Raw genomic sequence first — 22,402 nt, forward strand, 5'->3', positions numbered from 1 at the left:
TATTATTATTATTATTATTATTATTATTATTCATTATTATAAATATTATTATTATTATTTATTTTCTGCTGTCATTAATAACACAATAAATGCATTACAGAATGTAATAATTTAGTAATAATCATTAATCTTATATAAATTTAATTTAAATAAAATAAATCTGTAAACTTGTTAATTACTGTTGTTTTTGTTAATGTTGTTAACGTATTAATTATTTATTGTTATTAGTTATGTTATTCAATTTATATTATACTGTCATAAATTATTCATTGTATTTATAATATATAATAAAACAAGAAATATTATTATTAAATGTATTATTGTTATCATTACTTTCTAACAGTCTCTGAATAGTGTACTCTTACTGTATTGTATTCTACTCATTTCTTTCACATCAGTAATTTTTCAGACAGAAGGTTTAACTGGTTGTTTCATTTTTTCTAATTAGATTAGTTTAGACAGTTATTCGTGTTGATGTGTAAATTGCTCTGCATGAGATAAGACAGTTATTACAGCTGATGTGATCATCATTTTGTGTGAGATTAGATGAGATAATTAGCGTTGATATCAGATAGTTATTAGTGCTGATGTGTTCATTGTTTTTTGAGAGAGACTAGAGATGGATTAGCGATCAGTTAATTGTTTTGTGTGATATTAGAGATGTGTGATATTATTATTGGTGTTGATGGTACTGATCATTCTGCATGAGTTTAAAGATAGTTATTTGTTTGTTATTAGTAGAGATGTGATATTATTATTGGTGTTGATCATTCTGTGTGAGATTACCTATTCAGGCCCATGATTCTTCATTATTTCCCTGCCCCTGCACACTGAAATCCATCCGATTTGAACGGGCGTGACTCTCAGCCCTCAGTCTGAGGTGACGAGCACCAGTCTCTCTCATTCCCTGAAGCACCAGTGACCTCTGAACCCATGGCCCCCGCTCTCTGTGGAGCTCAATGATCTGGTCATACGGACATCAGGAGGAGCAATCAACAAGCCAGCCTTACCCCCCCCCCACCCTCAACGCTCTGACGCAGCCAGAATAACTCCCCGACCTCGTAGCTGAACCCCCCCGTCCTCTGCTTTGACACCCCCCCTGCACCCCCCCACCACTTACCCAGCCCCAGGGATGAATGTTTATGCAAGCGATTTCAAGTAGATGATGCTTTTTCCAGACAAGGCTCTTGAAAGAAAGAAAGAAAGAAAGAAAGAAAGGAAAAAAGGCTGGAAAAGAACGTGTGCGCTGCGCTGTGAGAGCGGGAAGAATAGCCACAGATGCACAATCTCGCTCTGATTATCCTTAAATCGCTATAAACCTTTTTTATCGTGCAGTTAATTTTTTTTTTAATTCTAAAAAAAAAAACCTATCCTGATATTTTGCTTATCTGTACAATAATATTTTCACACCTCTTTTTTCAGTGACCTCAGCCACTTTTGGGTAACTTAACACAACAGAATCTCAATAATTCATACCTCATAGAAGTTTTACTTTAAAAAATGCACCACAGCTGTAAGGAAATGAACTATTGTATACCCATAAAGGGAGCAAACATTCCTGTACAGTCCTCTGCTCTATTGAAACTGAATGATTGACAGCTGACACCGTTCAAAATAAATTCCAGACCGCAAAGCTCATATGAATTGTTCTCAAATGCATGAAACATAACTGAAAAAAATAGGTGGAAAAATGTTTTGGCTCACGTGATGTGCTTTAATCTTCTTTTCTTATTTTTTTCATCGTATCTTGTAAGTCGAGAGAGCTTCAATCCTGCGTACAAATTACAAACAGATGCTTTATGCACTTGTTTCAAGACTTTTATTTTACTTTCTTGTTGGTCTTGAAACCTGAAACAGAGAATTTGTTTGTATCACTTCGTTTAGTCTTGGCCCACACAATTACATTTTTATTAACCCTCATTCTGGCCAGTTCAGATTTCAAACAGTCACATGTTCACATGTTGTCATGTTGCTTAAAGTCCATTTTGCTCAAAATATATATATATTTTTTTTTTTTTTCAAAAATACTGCAACTTGCAAAACGGGCTTTATGGTTGCAAGACTGCTGTTGATGGCTTTAGATACTCATCTTGTTTAAAAATGTTCTGCATTGCTGATATTAATACTGAAAGGGCCAAAGAAAATATTTTAACATCAAAATACTTCCACCCTCAAGCCCAGCCTTAAGCATATAGTAATGAGCTGGTTGGATAGCCACTGCTGGAGGACAATCCTGAGAAGGAATTTTCTAATTTTATTTAAAGAAAGAAGAGTATCATGTTCTGGATAAATGCCATTGATTCCAGATGATGCGTAATGCCTTACATATTATAATTATGTGGACCATTTTACAGAGGTCATTTTGGTTGGATTCCTGGGCCAATGAGACAGTAAACCAAACCTGCATCAAAAACCAAGTCCTTAGCCACTGCACACAATTTCCATTCTGTGTTGGTCCCCACACTGCATCCAGGTCCTGCAGAAAAAGGAGGAAAAGGGAATTATCTCTGTACATTCTGCTTGATTAAGGAGGAGCAGTCATCCCAGTACATTCTTTTTAAGGAGGAGTAGTTATCTCTGTACATTCTCTTTGATTAAGGAGGAGCAGTTATCCCTGTATATTCTATTTGATTAAGGAGGAGCAGTTATCTCTGTACATTCTCTGTGATTAAGGAGAAGCAGTTATCCCTGTATATTCTATTTGATTAAGGAGGAGCAGTCATCCCTGTACATTCTCTTCAAGGAGGAGCAGTTATCTCTGTACATTCTCTTTAAGGAGGAGCAGTTATCTCTGTACATTCTCTTTAAGGAGGAGCAGTTATCTCTGTATATTCTCCTTGATTAAGGAGGAGCAGTTATCTCTGTACATTCTCTTTAAGGAGGAGCAGTTATCTCTGTACATTCTCTTTAAGGAGGAGCAGTTATCTCTGTATATTCTCCTTGATTAAGGAGGAGCAGTTATCTCTGTACATTCTCTGTGATTAAGGAGAAGCAGTTATCCCTGTATATTCTATTTGATTAAGGAGGAGCAGTCATCCCTGTACATTCTCTTCAAGGAGGAGCAGTTATCTCTGTACATTCTCTTCAAGGAGGAGCAGTTATCTCTGTATATTCTCCTTGATTAAGGAGGAGCAGTTATCTCTGTACATTCTCTTTAAGGGGGAGCAGTTATCTCTGTACATTCTCTTTAAGGAGGAGCAGTTGTCTCTGTACATTCTCTTTAAGGAGGAGCAGTTATCTCGGTACATTCCCTTTGATTAAGGCCAACTGCCATCATCAAATTCACTCTAAAAAAAGTAAACAAAGGAATCTACTGTTGCAGCCAAAATCACTATTCAACACTACCCTTTGAACAGTAATTACAGACAATTTTCTGTGTGCAGGATTTGCGCTTTTTCCACTCTGGAAAAACACATTTATGGGCACTTAAACCATGTATAACAAGATCTCGGTCTCCCTTTTCGCTTTAATCAAGCTGCCCTGTTTTCCCAACTATGCTGAAGGCTACAGGCCCATGACACAAGCTAGAAATGCATTATGGGAGCAATATTAGGTTCTTAAATGAATTTCACTACATTATTGTCATGTGACTTCTGAAAAATTGGGGGTGTGAATTTACTCAAACCTTTTGAAAAGGAAAAGTTGCTTAAGTGCTGTATCGTGTGGGTGTTCCTCTGGTATAAATACAGTCAGACAAATACCCAAATACAAACTGGCATCATAAAAAATGGAATGCAGACACATACTATATATATATATTCCATTTTTTATGATATATATATATATAATTTTGGAGTACAGACACAAATCAATAAGGAAATGTGTCTAACATTTTGGAGTTTGCTGAATACTACAAATAATGCATGTATTGTCAGGCAGACATTAGTAAAAAATAAATAAAATAAAAAAAGTTCAGTTTTCCAAATATTTAGCCGGGTCGTGTGTGCGCCTGCATTATATTTTCGGCTCAGCTTGCTTCGTCGTCCAATACGACATGATACAGCTGACAGATGTTGTAGCCTACATCTGGCGAAGAGCTGAACACTAGCAATTATTTAAGCACACTGTTAAACCGCGATAACTCAGAATAACTAGCCTGAATCTGTGATTAAAAAGAATCTACGATATAATCCCACAGCCACACGTTTATTTATTATTTATACGATCATACCAAGCCAATTTTGTCTACTTCGCCAACACCAGCTCCATCGGAAGCGCTCGGCATATTCCCTATGTAGACCACAGTTGTAAGGTAGGCTAACGGCACGTTATCGGTGTTGCCCATTTCAGAACAACTCCCGAGGACTTCCAGACGCTTCAAAGCCGCCAGGTGCGATTCCAGCCACCCGGAAAGCTTTCCTAATAAAGCGTTCTGAGAGCGGTGTGCACGGGGGTGAGACGGCTGCAGCGGAAACAGTCTCGGAATGATGACAGTGCTTAAACGGAAGTTAATTGTGCTTCTGATTTTTGGTTTAATCCTGTCATATAGAGTAGGCCTGTGTGTCACGTTCATTAACAGAAGGCACACTCTGTTTAATTAAATCAATCTTAATTACAGCGTGCATATTCTCGTCCGTCTGTCACATTGCAAGTTGTCAGAGTATTTATAAATGAGATCATACTAAACGATATACATGTAGGTTTGTGACGGCCATGAAGACATGGCTGACATAAAGGTGCAAAATGTAAAACAGTTGAAAGTTGATTAACACGCTTTCTTCCGTAATGGTCTAAAAAAAAACAAGACTAATTTCACTGGTATAAAATTGTTTGCTATTGGATGGGCAGCTCTTCAAATGACAGGATCTATCAGACGGTAAGAATATGTAGCCTATTCTATCACACTGGATTCTAACATCGAATGTTCTTTCGCATGAGACTCTAAAATTCGAATTTAAGAATAAAAATATGTGCTCCTGAGACCGGGAAATCCATTTGGTCCCCTGCAGGGGACATGAGTCCCTGGTCTTAATCAAGAACCATATATTCAGCATATAGGCAACTATGCTGAAACCTACACTACAAGGGACATTCAATAAAAATTCAATGAATAATATTTTTAAAAATATTTCCACTGCAACATATTCTGTCATGCAAGACACTTTCATTATTTCAAAAAAAAAAAAAAAAAAAAAAAAATTCTCTGCCGGGTCTTAGGAGTATATAGACATAGAATGTTTGCACTAAGACACTAGCCTAAGTTAAATAGGCCAATTGTAATGTTGTTAAAAATATTCGGTTGACGTTTAATGTAACTAAGGCTACTCTCTGAAAATATTGTCTGACATTCTCTGAGTTTTAAAAACTTTATAACAAATAAAACACAAACGACAATGTTTTGATGCAATCTGTGCTCAGTGGGGGAGTGATTAAACAAAACTGTGAAATTTATTTATTTTGTAAAACAGCTGATATTATTTGGCCAGTATCCGAATATTATTGTTGATGAGAACTCGCTCTCTTCACGAAACATGAAAAACAAGTTATCGCAAATCTCGCGATAAATACAGTTTGTTCTTGTGGTTACGAACCTATTTAATAGTAATTTTAACTATGCTGTTGCTTCACACGTTGCTTGTTTAGGACAGATGGACAATTACATCCACAGCTAATTTATGTGAGTAATGACAGTAATGACATTAATGATGATAATGTTCGCTTGTCCTCCCCCGGCTGCCAACTTGTATTTTCTGGTCCACGTCTGACCTTTTACCGACGAAGACTCCCTGATCCCGCAGTTGGAAACAGGTGCTGAAGTGGACAGCTCCTCGAAACAGACGAGCCCCACGAGATCAGCACGCGGGAGACCGTTTAGGCAGCGGCTAATAACCAGTAATAAAGCGCAGTCTCAACTCGGCCAACATCCGGCAGGCGAAGAAAAAGCTGAGTTTCAGAGGCTCTCGTCAACCTCGGCGCTGCCGCATTCCGACCATTCTCTAAAATAAGGAGCGCTGCGTTAAGTAGGCCTGTGTGCATTACAGAAAACTGAAAGTGAATTGTAAGAATTTAATTTTAACGCGTATAGAACGTAAAATTTTAAACAGAAATAAAAGTGAATCTAATGAAGAACGACTTCTATTTTGCTGAATATTAAAGTGAAATACAAATTCAAGTTATGGTATTCAAATTAAAATGCCAAATGTAAATGTATGTGAGAGAAATCTCGCATACATTTACAAATAAAATGAGAGAGAAATCTAAATGTATTCCCGATTTTCAGAAGTACAACATTGGGCTGTCGGCTATAGTTTTAAGTTTAGGTTATTTGAAATGAGGAAAGCACCAACCCTTAAAATTATGATGTAAAATGTTTTTATCTTAAGTCAGATACCGGTGGTAAAACCATCCAGCGGGTTGGCATAAGTAAACCATGCAGAGCATATCATGTGGTTATAGTCTAGTGGACTGGAGACATTTGAGCAAAACCAGGTTCCTGCTTGGAGAGGAGCCAGTAGACTACTGGGGGTGTTATTCTACATTAAGTAGAAAACAATGGCCACAGTAGTTATGGATTGTGTGTGGAGGATGTCCCCTTTCAGGTGAGATGTTCATCTGAGATTTTGACTCACAGTATCCATCACAGATAGTAAAACGACACTGTGATACAGCTGTACGTGGACCTTTCAATAAGTGATATTTTAATCCAAGTTAATCTCAAAGCCTCTTGGCTATGATATAACCAGTCAGACATAGGTTTCTGTGCATTGTTGAAAAGCTCTATATTTAAGTCTGATCCTTAAATTGTACAGGCACAGTCACTGTTCTGTTTTTTTGCATGTGCACATGGGCATGTGTGTGTATGTGTATGTAAGTGTGTGTTTGTGTGTGTGTGTATGTGTGCACGCAGGTGTGTGCATGTGCACATGTGCATGTGTGTGTTGGTGTGTGTGTGTGCACGTGTGTGTATGCTCGCGTGTGTGCATGTGTATGTGTACGTATATATGCATGTGTGCATGTGTGTGCATGCATGAGTGCATGTGTATGTGTGTGTGTGCATGTGAATGTATGCATGCGTATGTGTGTGTGCGTTTGTGTGCATGTGTATGTGTGTATGTGTGTGTGTGCACGTGAGTGTATGCATGCGTATGTGTGCATGTGTGTGTGTGCGTTTGTGTGCATGTGCAGGTGTATGTGCGTGTGCATGTGTATGTATGTGCGTGTGCATGTGTATGCATAGGTGCGTATGTCAGGTTTGTGGGACTTCACAGCTGCAGCAGTGGCCGGTGCCTTAGTCACAGCAGCATTTGTTTTAGCCATTTCCCTTCAGATTAAGAGCCCCAGCCTGGGGAGCGCTCGGTCTGTTCTCACTTAGAGGCCGTGATTCACTGGGCCTTCCAGCCGAGAACAAACGCCAGCGTTTTCACCACGACTGTCACAGGAATAATCCCCGCGTGCCGTTGCTCATGCTTTCTCTCCCGCTCATACCACAGGAACAGAGAGGCTTGATTACGCTCAGAAACGCACCGAAGCGGAGGGTCTGTGCAGAGCGAGCCGGCCTGCTCTTTGCACCACCAGCTAATGACCCTCAGCGGAAATAATTAAGCAGGAGCCCAGTGTGGTATGGGAAGCACATTAAGGCGTGGGGGGCGGGGGGGCGGGGGGGGGGGGGCTGCAACCGTCCTCAAATTGTTTCGCGTCCAGAACACCGCGACTCGCTTTCCATTCGCTCACTGCTTGCAACCTGCCTTTTCAATCAGGCCCTAATTTACCTGTGGGCCTGATTCTGCTGCTTAGCCCCCATGCTGTCCCGCCCCGTCCACTCCTCATACACACCAGAGGCCCAGTGTTATTTGCTCTGCGCTCCTCTGCTCCTGTTTAAAAACTCCTCACTTCAGGGGACTATTGAGGGGTTTGGATTAACCCTTTAAACTGTGAGATCGCACATACTTTATGGGATTAGAATGTTCTGAAGTTAACATTCTATTCTAATGTTGATGTAACAATCACTGCTGGTAACTGCAAGCAATGGAGTTCTAGAACACTGACTTAGAATTTTGAAGAAGAAAAAAACATTCCAGAAAACCTATTCTCCAAAGGGTTAAACACCCTTAAGGCTCTGGGGTTTGGCAGAGAACTTTCTTATGTGATTTACAGCTCCAGGTTCCAGCCTGCAGGTGTGCTTTGCTCTCTCCAAAGGCTGCTGTCGATGACAATAACACAAGGTTGTTTCGATATTAAAAACTCCAAAGTATTAATAATGGGTCATACACACTGTACAACCCATGAGATCAGTGTGCTATTCGTTACCATTAAAATGTACAATTCAAACAGAATGTTTTGTCCACAATGTCATGTAATTTAGACATGGATTACTGCATTAAAGTGTCCCTTTAGATATAGATTCTACTTCAATGAATGAAGTATTAAAATTTTACAATGAGTTCTGAGAGAATTGAGACTCATGAGAATACTGGAGTTAAATAAATGGTCATTTCACATTGCATTACGATGATATGTCTGACACCTAGTTTATATACTAAAACATCAAACATAAATTTCATTTTTACCCTTTAATTCAACCTACAAGTCACGAGCGAGCTTAAAGAATAACTGCAGGTGGCAATAATAATGATTAGCCCGTTGCAAATTCCTCAAGATTGCTGACCATTGCCTCCCCCTTGTGGACCCTATTGGTACAAAAAAAATATGCACAGCGAAGCACCTATATCGCAAAAAAAAAAAAAAAAAAAAAACCCGCAGTGGCCTATACGTGTGGAGTTCGAATGTTCTCCCCGTGTCCGCTGGTGTTTTCTCCCACAGCCCGAAGGCACGCAGGATTGGCTAATTGGAGAGTCTGAATAGGTATGAGTAGGTACGAGTGTTTGAGTGAATGGGGTGTGTTCCCTGCGAGGGGCGGGTGACCTGTCCAGGGTGCAGCTGTCTCTCACACAATGCATGCTGGAATTAGTGGGCCATCAACCAAGAATAAGTGTTAGTTTTGTGAGTGAATGTGTAAGATTTTGTTGATACAAAACTACAATTTATTGTTAACATAGGTGGGATTAAACAGCTTTCAATTTGCCTTCTGAGGGGTAGCCCCTTTAACCTTCCTTGCAATTAGTATAGAGTTATACGTTTAAGGAGAGTATGCAGGAATACATGAATAAACTGAATGGATGATTCGTCGTATGAATGGATTTCACGATACGGTGTATGACAGATGGATGTTTGCGAATGGGTGAAAATGAGGATGAATACACGGACTAATATGTGAGGTCAGTCCATTCGCATTCGAACAACAACCGTTTTACCGTTACACAGCGTTTTATCTCAAAGGATGGAATCACCGTTAAAGCGTTAAGGAATGAAAAAGCCTACCACGCGAGTACACTGTGTCCCGTTTATTGGATCCGATGGCAAATGGGGAGGGGGGAGCATACATTCCTCGCAGTCAAGTCCAAACTCGTGATTGTAGTGTTTATTTTTGCGTTGGGCCTGTTTATTGACTTAACATGCGAGGAACTAAAACTGACAAACTTGTGCGGTGCAATGGCGTGACGAGAGCCGAGATGCTATTGTGCTGCGGGGTGGCAGGTGTGTTTATTGTGTTCCCTTGTGAAATCCAAGGCCTCTTGACTGTATAAATATAATTAGGCATCACATCCTGTCCACAGCGCGCGGAGAGCGGGGTGAGGGGACAGCAATGGGAAACGAAATGCGCCGCACAAGCTGCCCTAGATAAAGTCAATAAGTTCCGTTATGGCTTCGGTGTTTTATGTTGACGTGTTGCCTTCAGCAGTCCAATATTTCCATTGGCCCGCATATTTCCATGATTGCTTTGCAGTGAAATGTAAGGACCGTGCAAAGTGACGGTAAATTTCAAAAACAGATACTGCGGACGTGGAAAAAAAATGACAAGGGATTTTCATTTGTTGGCAATTAGTTGTAAATTAGTTCTCTCATTTTACCCGACCACACGAACGGATAAGACGACGTTAATGCTACTGTTATAAAACGTGAAGTATGACTGCTGTGGTACAAAAACAAACCGTTATGTGCGGGGATATGGAGGGGTTTATGTAACGTGTCATACCGTAGTCCCACTTTAGTTTTTAAATTAACGTTGAATACAGTAGGCGTGGAGAGTTCGCACAGCCTGGTTAACCCAAGTCGCTGATTGGCTAGGTAATCGGCCTACTGCACATAACCTTTAGGCCCTCTCTTCGCGCGGCAGACTTTGCTGAAGGGGTGTAGTATTTAACTAAAAAAAAACCATTGTATTGTAGTTAGTGTTCAGTGTTAATATTTACGTGCGGTTTACGCAATTTTGGCCTATATTTGCAATCATTTTTTAAACTCGATAAAAGGCTGGAAACTACTATGTGATGCGTAAACACCCAGGTGAACTTATATGCCTAATGTGTTTAATGCAACATGCATAATATACAGTAACCCAACAGTCTTTTAAAAGCAGCAAAATAATAATAAACCAGTTGAAGGCTTCACCTGTTTTTCTCATTTCTTTCTATTCCTCGTAAGACCCTGCTTTGCCCCCGTCGCTAATAACTCAGATTAGCATGGAGCAAGTCGGCTGTTGTCTTTACAATACATTTTAGAACCTCTGACATTTTCTCAGCGCAGGGAGTCCCAGTCCGAACATTCTCAGACTAGCGCTGGGATTTTTAACGATATCCTTTTGGATACGGCTCTTCTGGTGCCTAGTCCAAACACGCGCAGCAGAGTCTAAATAAGCACGCGAACTGGGCCTCAGACGCAAAGAGAACTGACCTGATAAAAAGGCGATTGCGTGGGATCAGCATTCCGGGACGGGACGGAACGGGGAGGAGGGACAGGAATAACGGCTCGGATCGTCGCCGGAAACTTCCAGTTGGGACCGGAGGCCCAGGAAGGCGGGGCAGTCTTGAACGGTCTCGCTGGAAGGGCCCCCTAAAAATCATGAAAACGAGTAAGACTTTGCTGAGCGTGTTGAAAGCCTTAGTTGGTGGAATGTTGCTATGCTTCAATGTGGAATCTGTGTGGTTGCTGACAGTATTAAACAGAGAGGCCATTTTGGCTTGTTAAAAGACATCTTACAGATTTGTTATGAAGGAAGGTCATTTGGATGCCTCCTTTTGCAAAGCCCCCAGCTAAATCACAGCATTCTGTCACAGAGTGTCTAACTGCACACCCCTCCAATGCTCATGGGCATGTCTTACCTGGTTCTCCATCCTACATTCCCATACTGACCTGGAAGCAGGTTTTTTGGGCCGGTTTGACGAGGCCGTCATGAGGAGGCGACTTGCGGGTTTGACAGTGTACTGTAAATGGCATCTCCGTGGTTACGGAGGCAAAGCCCGCTCCTTATCCCCCAATCAGCAGAGCAAACAGGGCCCCTGTTTACACGCTCCCCTCCGCTGGTGCGAGCCACCTGGACCCTGCTGGCCCGAGCAAACCCGGGGTGGGGGGCTCGCACCCCTAACCTCGCACCAGGGCCACAAGTGTGACTAATTACACAGCGATGTTTGCCCTGGGGAGAGACGCTGCCCTCGCCATCAGCCGAGAGCAAGCGGGGCTTTTTACGACAGCAGCAGCGTCGGGCTTGGAGAAACGGCGTTTGTGCAGAAGCGCTATGGCTCAGAGGCGCAGGCCTCCCCATTAAGTGGATTTCCACATCCTCTCTCTTTAAAGTACAGTGTTCTTCGAGGATGGCTCAGTTGCAAGGTCGTTCTATTCTATGGCAGTTCCGCCATCTTGAAACCGTGCGTGGAACTGAGAGGAAGGCGGGGCCAGAATGACTAAGGCATCTGAGGGCAGCATGATGAGTCACTGAGAAACACTTCTTTCCTCCAATTCCCACAGCCGTAGGGACACTGTGCCGTAGGAGGTGCAATCAATCAGTTTAGATGAGACGTTAAATTCACCTGAGCGATTACAAATCCCATCCAATTTGTCACAAAGGACTGGAATCTTCTTTCAGCCAAAAAATCTACCACAAAGGGATTAAATGAAAGCCAGTACATGAATGCAAGCCATTCATTTTTTTGTTATTATTATTATGGGTTTTTTTTTTCCACCATCTTGGTGCAACGTGTTTGCCTGATGTCAGTTGCACGAATACCATTGCCTATGTGTGTGTGTATGTGCGTGTGCGTGTGCATGTGTGAGTGTGCATGTGTGATTGTGTGTGTGCATGCATGTGTGTGTGTGTGTGTATGTATGAGTGTGTGTGTATGTGTGTGCGTGTGTGTATGAGTGTGTTTGTGCATGTGTGTATGAATGTGTGTATGTGTATGTGTGTGTGTATGTGTGAGTGTGTATGTGTTCTCTGTGTGTGTGTGTGTATGCGTGTGTGTGCATGTATGAGTGTGTATGAGTGTGTGTGTGTGTGTGTGTATGTGTGTGTGTGTGTGTGTGTGTGTGCGTGTGTGCATGCGTGTGTGTATGCCTGTGCATGTGTGTGTGTGTGTGTGTGCGTGTGTGCATGCGTGTGTGTATGCCTGTGCATGTGTGTGTGTGTGTGTGTGTATGAGTGTGTGTGTGTGTATATATGTGAGTGTGTGTTGTATCAAGCGTCCCATGTAGCCGGCCTGGGCGCGTTGTGTGTGATGGAGGCGTTCCGCTCCATTTGTTTCTTCTCAGCTGAAATCAAAGAGATGGCGGCTCTGCTCCGGGGCCCCCGCACTCCGGCCCGCGGCCCCGCCCGCTCAGCGGGAATGCCGGGGATCCGCACGGGAGACAGAGCGCGCGCGCACACGCAAACCTGCATCATATTAAACAAACTAAACGCTTCAAGCTGTTACAAGCTACCTAATGAAACATTTATGAAGGCCCCTAATACGATTTCAGAAACACCTTGTCATCGGGGTTAGGGGAAAATAGTCGAGTGCAGACGTATGAATGGGGAAGGTCTTCGGAGGGCCGAAGTAAAGAATTTGATTGAAGTACCTGTTTCTGCATCGCGCCCCCAGAGTCGCACCCCTGGAGTCTGCCTGATATTGCCTCATGTTCCAGGGGGATTTACAGTGAGAGTAATTTTTGCTAATCGGTACTTTCCTGTTTTTCATAGCTATTCATGGCCATTATGTTGTCACCAACATCCAATTTTCAAGTGTAAGAAAATTTGAGAAGCATCAACACTGTTTATACAGTTTCTTCTCAACTAGTAAAAACTATTTATATTGCCAAGTTTTCTGAATAAATCCAAAATAGTAATGCCCATTTTAATTCAGTTAATTTTTTTCTAGTGTTTAAATTCAGAATTTAAACACTACTCATCCTCACCACAATTTTATAGATTGAAATGATTTGAATGTGTTAAGCAGGCATGTCTTCAGTTGAGCCCATTCTGGATGTGCTGTAATTGTCGGGTCTGCCCACAACTGCTAACTGTCAAAAGCTGGCTGTTTAACCCTTTAAGGTGTAAGATCGTAAGTATGTGATTAGAATGTTCTTAACCGAACATTCTAATGCTGATGTAACAATCACTGCTGGCAACTGAAAGTAATGGAGTTCTAGAACACTGACTTAGAAATACCTCTCTTCAAATGGTTAAAACCAATGGCACACCTGTTGGTGATTAAAATTAGCATGGGTTAAGAGCAAGTGTGTGTGTGAGAGAGGAGCAGGGAAGCCATTTTATAAGAAATTCAGAAGTTGATAAAGCTATTTTGTAAAACAAACTGGAACTGTTTCTGTGGTATTTTTTTTTTAGTAAATGTCTTTTATCCAATGCTCCATATCTACACTTAAAAAAAAAAAATCACTCCATGGTGCAAAACAACACTTTGTCCCACGCCTGAAAGTTGACCCCGGAAATGTAAGCGTTGCTCGCGTGATACTCTCGAGAGGGTGATCTAAGCAGTCGCATTCTGGAGGTGCAAATGAACGGGCAGCATTTACAAACAGGAGTGTTTGCGCAAACGTGTTTGTTCTCCTGGTTCACCTCAACACGTCACATTCACACCACCCTCCAGTGGGGAATGCCTGCTTAGATTCAGCAACATGTTAAAAAGACAAGAAGAGGAAAAAAAAAAAACTGGTTTAGACTCTGTAGCCCCAGTTCTAGGAATAGTAATAACTGCTGGTACAGTCGTATCTCTGCAGTAAAGCTTTAGGCCATGCTGAACACACACACACACACACACACACACACTTGCATGTAAACACACAGATGTGATGTGGCATCCCCTTTGAGGGAGAACTTAAGGAACCCAAACCCCCGTTATCACCGAATTCAGACCCAGATACAGCGGGCCACGGCTCTGAAAACTCAAGGCTGGACACATCCAAAAAAGCACCTCACGGCCATTTTAGGAATTTTTTTCCAAGGTCAGGTTCTTAGCCAAACTGATTTTTAATTCCTTTTTTTAAGTAAAAACATCATTTTAAAAAAAAAGGTCCAGAATGTTCCAGTAAAGACCTGGCCGTTCTCTGCGGCCATTTTTCCTTTTGTGTTGGTTCCACGGTTTGAAGGCGGCCGTCGGACATGATGGGCCCCTGCTGACGGGACGGGGGTTTATTAAAGAGTTCCAGAGCATGTGGTGCTGGTTTGGAGGTGTCAGAGAGATATAAAAGTGCCATCCAGCCCGGGAGAAATACGGCGACGCTCATCTTTGATCCGACGCGCGTCGTCTCCGAACCTCTCCGGCGTTCAGACGTCACTGGGGCTCCTCTCTTTCTCTCTCTCTCATGCTGTCGCACTCTCTCTCTCTTTCTCTGTCTCTCTCTCTCTCTTTCTCTGTCTCTGTCTCTCTCTCTCTCTCTCGCTGATGGGCCCTGAAATGGCCGCCGGTCGGGCCCCGCTGGCTCCTGCTCCAGCGGCTGAGGCTCGGAGGGGGCCCGCGGAGCCCGTCTGGAGCGGACAGGAAGACGGGGCGGGAGAGGGCGCTCGGCTTCGGAGCCGAGGGGTCAGGGGTCAAGGGTCAGCGCTCTCGCTGAACCCTGCCATCTTGTCGCTTTGTTACCGTAGAGCAGAGGGAGGGCCAAATGCCGTCCCTGCTGATGTGACACCTCCTCACTTACAGAAATATAACTGAAATATATTCTGCAATATACTGTAAACATCTAAGCAACAAGGCCAAATATATTTCACAGCAAAGTATGTGTGTAATATCCGACTGTGGCAATAATGTGTTTATTTGCAACAGATAAGAACATAAGAACATTTTTTCATGAAATGGCTGAAGTGTAGTGAATTTGGTAAAAATGTAGTGAATTTGGTAAAAGTGTAATGAATTTGGTAAAAGTTTAGTGAATTTGGTAATGGTATGAATTTGGTAAAAGTGTAATGAATTTGGTAAAAGTGTTGTGAATTTGGTAATGGTATGAATTTGCTAAAAGTGTTGTGAATTTGGAAATGGTATGAATTTGGTAAAAATGTTGTTAATTTGTTAAAAGTGTTGTGAATTTGGTAACACAACTCTTGGCAGACCAGTGAGGTAATAAGCAGAAGTACATATTATATAAGCACACATTCCTGAAACAAAATGATCTGACTTGTAACTGGATTTACATTTCACAACTATCCTTCAAGACCAAGACTGCTCACTAACAAGAACCCTGAGCAAACTGGCCTTTTGAACTGTGAAGACAAGGAGTCAGGACCCAGACTATGTAACCTTCAACCCTAGTAAACTATCATTGTGTGTGTGTGTGTGCATGTGTGTGTGTGTGAGCGTTGCATGTGTGTGTGTGTGTGTTTGTGTGCATCTTCACATTGGGAAGATATGCCAAAACATCATCACATAGTCATAATCAATCACTATAGTAGTGTGACTTTGCACAAAATGTAAATTTGTTGTAAAACAGTCTTGTGCTGCACAAAAATCATATTCTGCATTCTACACACTGGGTCTCTTGGCATTCGATTTCTTACTGAATAAAACCATACCAAATGAAATAAAATTATTATTTTCCAGCTAGATCCGTTAGGTTTCGTTAGTAGTCTATTTTGTCATAATACAGAGAGGTTACAAGTACAACAGAATTGTCGAGTGAACTTAAATTTAACTTGCGAAAATCAGAAAATCGTTTCAATGCACAGTATCTGTGGCCAAGTGACAGGGGCCGAAACGTCGCCTCTTGTCAAATCAACAAAAACAAACATATTAATCATAAATGAATAGGGAATAGTACATAAAAATAGAAACACATAAAGTGAGTAATCCAATGGAGAGGAACTCCAGCTGACACGCAAAACGGAGCAATTGGCAGCGGATAATACAAAGGATAATACGAGCCACCTGTGCTTTGCGGTATGTACAAAACATGACATCACGCATCAGGAGGCAGAACTTTGACAAAACGCATGTAATCACCCACCAGCGGCCTCCGAAGAAACAGAACATTTCGGTTAATTCAATAGTCTTTCCTGTTTTGTGTTTTTTTTTCTTCCTTACATCGCGAACACTGACTGTCACAGTGCAGCCTACAGACTTTTTTTATGTATTAAAATAACAAAACTGTTTAATCAACGTTCTCTTCGCGAGTACGCTCCGCAATTTCAGGGGAAGTCGTGTCGGTGCAATATGTGGCACTTTGACTGTTCTATTTTGCATTCGGTGAACAGTTTAAAAAAAAACCATTTGTGCAAATTATTATTGTGTGCAAATAATAAATATGAAAAAATATATATAATTGCCATATGCTAAATATTACGTATTGAACAAAACATATTTGTCACTATTTGTCATTGTCACTATTTCATATATATATATATATAACGCTTGCATATAAATAGATAAGAAATAAACAAATTTATCACTCCGAGAGCCTACCATTCCAAGAGCATACTATCCATCCCACAGGAGGGGTATGGTCATTTAACTAGCCTGATGTAGCTAGCAGATGCATTTCTTCTAGAACCGGAAGTATGCAGTAACGTGGGCTATTCCCTCTACAACGCTAGCCTTGTTAATGGTGAGATAATGTAAGACGGAAAAACAGGTGCAAAATAAAAAATATTGGCTTGATATAAGGAAGCAATTACAAGATACACGATCGAATTGTTTGAAGTATTTGCACTTTAAATTCAGACGTCCATTTTCAAAGACCGAGGAAATTAATTTAACGGAGACTGGTAGCCCTTTTTCCTAATTAATTATGATGGGTGAAATATACTGAGTTTATAATTGCGGCTCAGCAATAAGACATACTGTTCAATTAAAATATTCGTAAAATAGTAACATTTAGGCTACTTATATGACAGTCTATTGCAGTCTATTGAGCAATTTACAATGCGTTATAAAATATAACTGCAATAGGGATTAGCACGGGAATGACAGATAACCGTATAGGTACCAAGCCAAAAATGAACACTTTAAGAAGTAGGCTATATGCAAGTGCACAATCGGGCTGCGGCCACCATTTAATTATTTTTAAATACATTTATTTTATTTATTATTTCAAACTATATTTGTATCGTTACATTTAATTGCATTTGGTATCTAGTTATATTCTCCGTTTGTATAAATGGCTCTACAGGTAAATAATCTGGTACGAGTGTAATTTAAAACTGGTCCCTCCTGTTCATTAGTCGGCCAATCAGAGTCCGAAGCTTCCACCCCCTCCATTCAGACAACTATTTAGCATCTGAAACTGGGATAAAGTTTCCAAAAAATAGAGAAAAAAACCTCCTGCGAGAGGGAAGTTGTGCCAAACTTCATTTTCGCTTGAAAATATAATATCGCGGCCACTTAAAACAAGTTACAAATAAAGGGCGAGAAAGACGACGAGGTCGTGCAACCGACGTCTGTCTGCGCTCCACACGGATATACTCACTAACCACGGATTCTAAAGCGGACAACGTTTTTTCTTCGCTACCCTTGCATTTCTTTAAACGAGAAATGGAAGAGAGCTCAAGTTCTCCCGTCTCCCCAGTGGATAGCTTAGTGACCAGCGAGGAGGAGTTGGACAGACAACAGAAAAGATTTGGAAGGAAGAGGAGACACAGCAAAAAGCTGAGCGAAGACGGCAGTCCGGGTTCCGTTAAGCGGGGCAAAAAACCGAGTCCCAGCAGCACGCAGTCGTACGAGGAGCTGCAGAATCAGAGGGTTCTGGCCAACGTTAGGGAGAGACAGAGGACTCAGTCGCTCAACGAAGCCTTTGCGTCGTTGCGAAAAATCATACCCACGCTTCCCTCGGATAAACTTAGCAAGATACAGACTCTGAAACTGGCATCCAGATACATAGATTTTCTGTATCAGGTGCTACAAAGCGACGAGATGGACAACAAGATGTCAAGCTGCAGCTACGTTGCGCACGAAAGACTCAGTTACGCTTTCTCGGTGTGGCGGATGGAAGGCGCGTGGTCAATGTCTACGTCCCACTAGCACCGAAGAAGTTTTATTCTCTTATGCCAAAGGGGTACGTATCAGAATGCAGTGTGGATTATTATTATTATTATTATTATGATTATTATTATTATGATGATTATTATTATGTTGAGCAGTAGTAAAGAAATAAAAATGCCTGACCAGGAAAATGCAGAAAAGAATACTTTTCATAAAATAGTTGCAAAGAATATGCTGTTCTAGTGTATGATGTTGAAAGCCTGTATTTTTATAATAGTAATAATAATAATAATAATAATAGTATCTCAGTATTCTGTTTTAATTTTAATATTTTGGAAATCACACCAGTACAGTATCAGTGACCTTCTACAGCGCGCCCATATAGTTGTGGCCTCATTTACCTGGCCTAACAATATATTTGGTATTAGCATAGTTGGAGGACAGTGTGTTTATCTGAATCACAATTTGGTTCACCGTCACACCCAAAATTTTATGCCATCATGTAACTGTCATTATTCTACAGCTAATTCTGCTGATGCCCTCTCCTACAACTCTGCTGTTACTGTCACTACTACTAATTATTGTCTGTCGTTGCCATGGTTGCTAATAGGCTGTAAGGTAGCTAACTAAAATGCATTTGTCGCAAACCGTAACACTACTAGGTATAAAGGTTATACAGCTAGGCCTAGGCTACTGAAATGTAACGGACATTTGCAAAATTTCAACAGTTAAGAGATAGTATATCTGCTTATACTCTGACCCCTTGTGAGCTGTGTCAGGCATGGCCATGTGCTCGTGCACATAAGTACTTTTAACGTAACCTAATCAGACTTAGGTTAATGTACCGTTAAGGAAGTGCTTAATCTTATTACGTGTCACCACTGCAATACCACCACTGCAATCTTAAAAAAGGCGTGAATTTGACGTGAATGGTGCATGTAAGGTTGGTCTGCAACGTGGAATGTATTAACAGGGAACACGACATTTGGAATTAAATTGATTACCCCCCTCAACTGTTCCGTGCTGTTTAACGTCATATGCTTTCATAAACAGAGGAAACTTCATTTCCCAAAGCTGTAAATGAACTGGCTGTTGGTGAATTTTTGAAGTCCATCGCAACTTTCAACTCCATCATGTCTAAACCCATGTAAACAGAACATGGGCATCTCAGGCGATAAACGCCGACTCTACTGCCGGCCTGTCGCCATCAGCAATTAACTACCCTCACGGGACTCTGGATTTGTAGACAAATATGTATTCATACGTGGACCGTTGTAGCTATGAATGAGGCGACATTAAAGACTATGTTTGATCGGACGTAATAGTAGCTTGTGTCAATATTGCTTTCATGTTCTGGAACTTTCTAAGCGTTCTGCATTCGAAAGTATTGCACAACAAGATGACGAGAATTAAGCTTCCCCCGGCTGCTCTAAGACGTCTAAATAAGATAAAGATTTAATTGTGGCACAACACATTGCACACCATGTAAACCATTATTTTAATCAGCATTAAATCACCAATTTTCCATTTTTATATCATTGTTAATATCTGAAAATTGCAATCGAGTTAAACAAAGTTATTATATGGCTTACCATGCCATAAAATGTAACATTATTCTGATACAAACAATCTTAATTATGTGGTGATTTAAAAAAAAAAAAAAACCACACTCCAGACTATGAACGCCATTCGTGATGTGAATTTAATTAAACGTTGAGTATCTGTAAGCATAAACCCTCAATACTTAATGCATTCCCTCTTGATCTCAGCTTTATTTCCGTTATCTACGCAGATAGGTTATAACCTCGTCGAGCATCATATGCGCAAAGCAGGCGTTGTAGATTCCGGCCTGTAGCAGCCTACTCCTGTGTGTCATCGGGTTAATGACACATGTCAAGCGCTTTTGGAATGAGAGGCATTTCCGCGTCGTAAAACATAATTTAATAAAAATTAACGATCTCATTACTGCTCAATGCTTTGTTTTGAAAATATTTTGATCGCAGTCAAATACCGCACGTAGGCCCATTTTACATGATGCCTACATTGTAATACGTACTGTAATATTTTTATGGGATAAAAACAAACAACGCCGTGGTGATCTATGTTTATCTATAGCCTATGTGAAAATGGTATGCTTGCCATCTAGTACATCGGATTTATACCGCATAATCAATATTTATGTTAGTGGCATTCTTTTCCTACATTAAAATGAATAGGCTGCTTACTAAAAAGGCCACAATTACGAATACAAGCCCACGCTTAATTTTCGATGATGTTTTGCCTTTTACATTTTGATAGATCTAAAATGCAACGATGTCTCGTGCACCATTTATGTCTTTTGTCTTTTCTTTGACGTTCAGAAAAGCTGTCATTGTGAAATAGGCTACGCCGTGTATGTTTGCTCCGGCAGTCACCAAACAAAACGTGAATTTCAAAATATAATATTTAAATCAATACTAACCGTCTGATGTGGTCTGCTGCGTTGGAGGGCAATGACACATTTATTAGAGAAGCTGTTTGGTTTATCCATGCTTATTGCTATTTCCTGTAGCTCAGTGGTAGGCGTCCTGCTAGCCTATCTTTAGGGAAACGGTGAGGCTACTTCGGAGAGGCCGTGGCAGAATAAAGCAACTGTAAACGGTCTCTGCTATAATATTATTACACGTAACATTAACTTTTTTTTTACTCTGGCATTGCTTTACATAATGTGTCACTACAACAGAAACATGTAAATGCATGTATTTCTTGCTAAATATTGGCTAAAACAAAGGGCTACCTCTGGTTTAAGTGGCCAATTTTCATATCATATTGGCCTAAATATAACAAGAATCGCGCGTGCAGAAAATGAATGCTACTTTTCAGACTTAACCAATTATATCTTCAACGCAATAAATCAGTTAGAGGCTGTTGTTATTTTTTAGTGACATCAGCCAAATTCCCCAAAAAATGGTTAAATGGTTGGTTCAGTTTATCTTAAGTCTCCCTTAACTATAAGCATATATGCTGTACTTCAAGTACAAATCCCTTTGCGGTTTCCTAAACAGGAATAAAAATTGGGATTGCGCACTTATTCCAGTAACGTTGCGCAATTTACAACGGAAAAAAATACTGGAAACAACGCTCATCACACATGTAATTACGAGATAAAATGATTTCAAATCAAGAATAAAATTACTAATTCACGTTTCTTTTTCCTTTTTGTAGACTGTTTATTTCTACAAAGTCTGAAGATGCCAAAGGATTTCTCGAAGAACCTAAGAACCTCAAAGACACGGTCAAAAGACCCAACGTGATTTACGACTCCGGATTCTCCTGGATTATTTAAAAGTGCGACACGACAGTACTGTAGGCCCATCTCAGACAGCAGAACAAATGAGAGGATTTCAGACCAATATGTTTATTTCGCTCCCACAATTCAATGTGCTGACGTCTCCCGTTTCGTCTAACGCGTAGATTTTATTCTTTAAATACCGGTATAGTATGATTCAGGAAAGCCCTATATTATCTTATATCCCTCTTTTCTTTTTTCAAATAAATGTTTAAAATGTTTTAAGAACGCATTGTACATATCTTTAATCATCTTCAGCTTTTTTTTTTTTTTTTAAAGATAACATTTAGAATCATAAGTTCTCGAGGTACTGCATGGATTTGTCCTCAAAAAGTTGATCTCATTCAGCAAAGCTCTCTTTTTCGCCGAATGTAAATTTCGCTTATTTATTAAAACAAATATTTTTGAAACAACTTAAAGGTGTGCGGTAATTAATTGTACACATAACACATCGATAACTGTTTTAATGATGAGTGTTCCGCTACAGTCAGTAAGTCAGTTGCTGGGTGTTCTGAATCTTGAAATGATTTAGGCCAGTCTTCAAATTGACACATTTGAATGGAATGGATAAAATGTGCCAATTTTCGAGTGTAGGATAAAAAGTCATTTGAGTCATACTGCTTTTACATTTTAAGTGAATGTGTTAAAGCTTTTTTTTGTAAAGCATATATTTGCAAAGAACATGAAACAACTCAGGAAAACGCAATTATTCTATTGAACTATTTTACCTTTTATTAATGAATGGCAATACGATGACGAGTTTCTGTTGTCTTTTTTAATGCAGCTAAAATCAGAGGGGTAGAATGGCCTGTCTGCAAGCAGCTTTTCTAGGTGGGAAATATAG

General features: G+C 40.6%; 1 protein-coding gene across 1 annotated transcript; it reads left to right on the top strand.

The window, feature by feature from the left end:
- Window positions 1–17,566: 17,566 nt before the first annotated feature.
- On the top strand, window positions 17,567–22,131 carry LOC118214450 (twist-related protein 2). Its single transcript, XM_035394413.1, has 2 exons — window positions 17,567–18,303; window positions 21,435–22,131. Exon 1 carries the CDS (start codon window positions 17,784–17,786, stop codon window positions 18,267–18,269), a length of 486 nt encoding a protein of 161 aa, XP_035250304.1. The 5' UTR covers window positions 17,567–17,783; the 3' UTR covers window positions 18,270–18,303; window positions 21,435–22,131.
- The last annotated feature ends 271 nt before the right edge of the window (window positions 22,132–22,402 follow it).

Source organism: Anguilla anguilla, chromosome 15 (genome assembly GCF_013347855.1).
Source record: "Anguilla anguilla isolate fAngAng1 chromosome 15, fAngAng1.pri, whole genome shotgun sequence".
NCBI lineage: Eukaryota > Metazoa > Chordata > Actinopteri > Anguilliformes > Anguillidae > Anguilla > Anguilla anguilla.

Excerpts from the sequence above, each read along its gene's own strand:
- LOC118214450 (XM_035394413.1), top strand. The coding sequence starts at position 17,784 with ATGGAAGAGAGCTCAAGTTCTCCCGTCTCCCCAGTGGATAGCTTAGTG.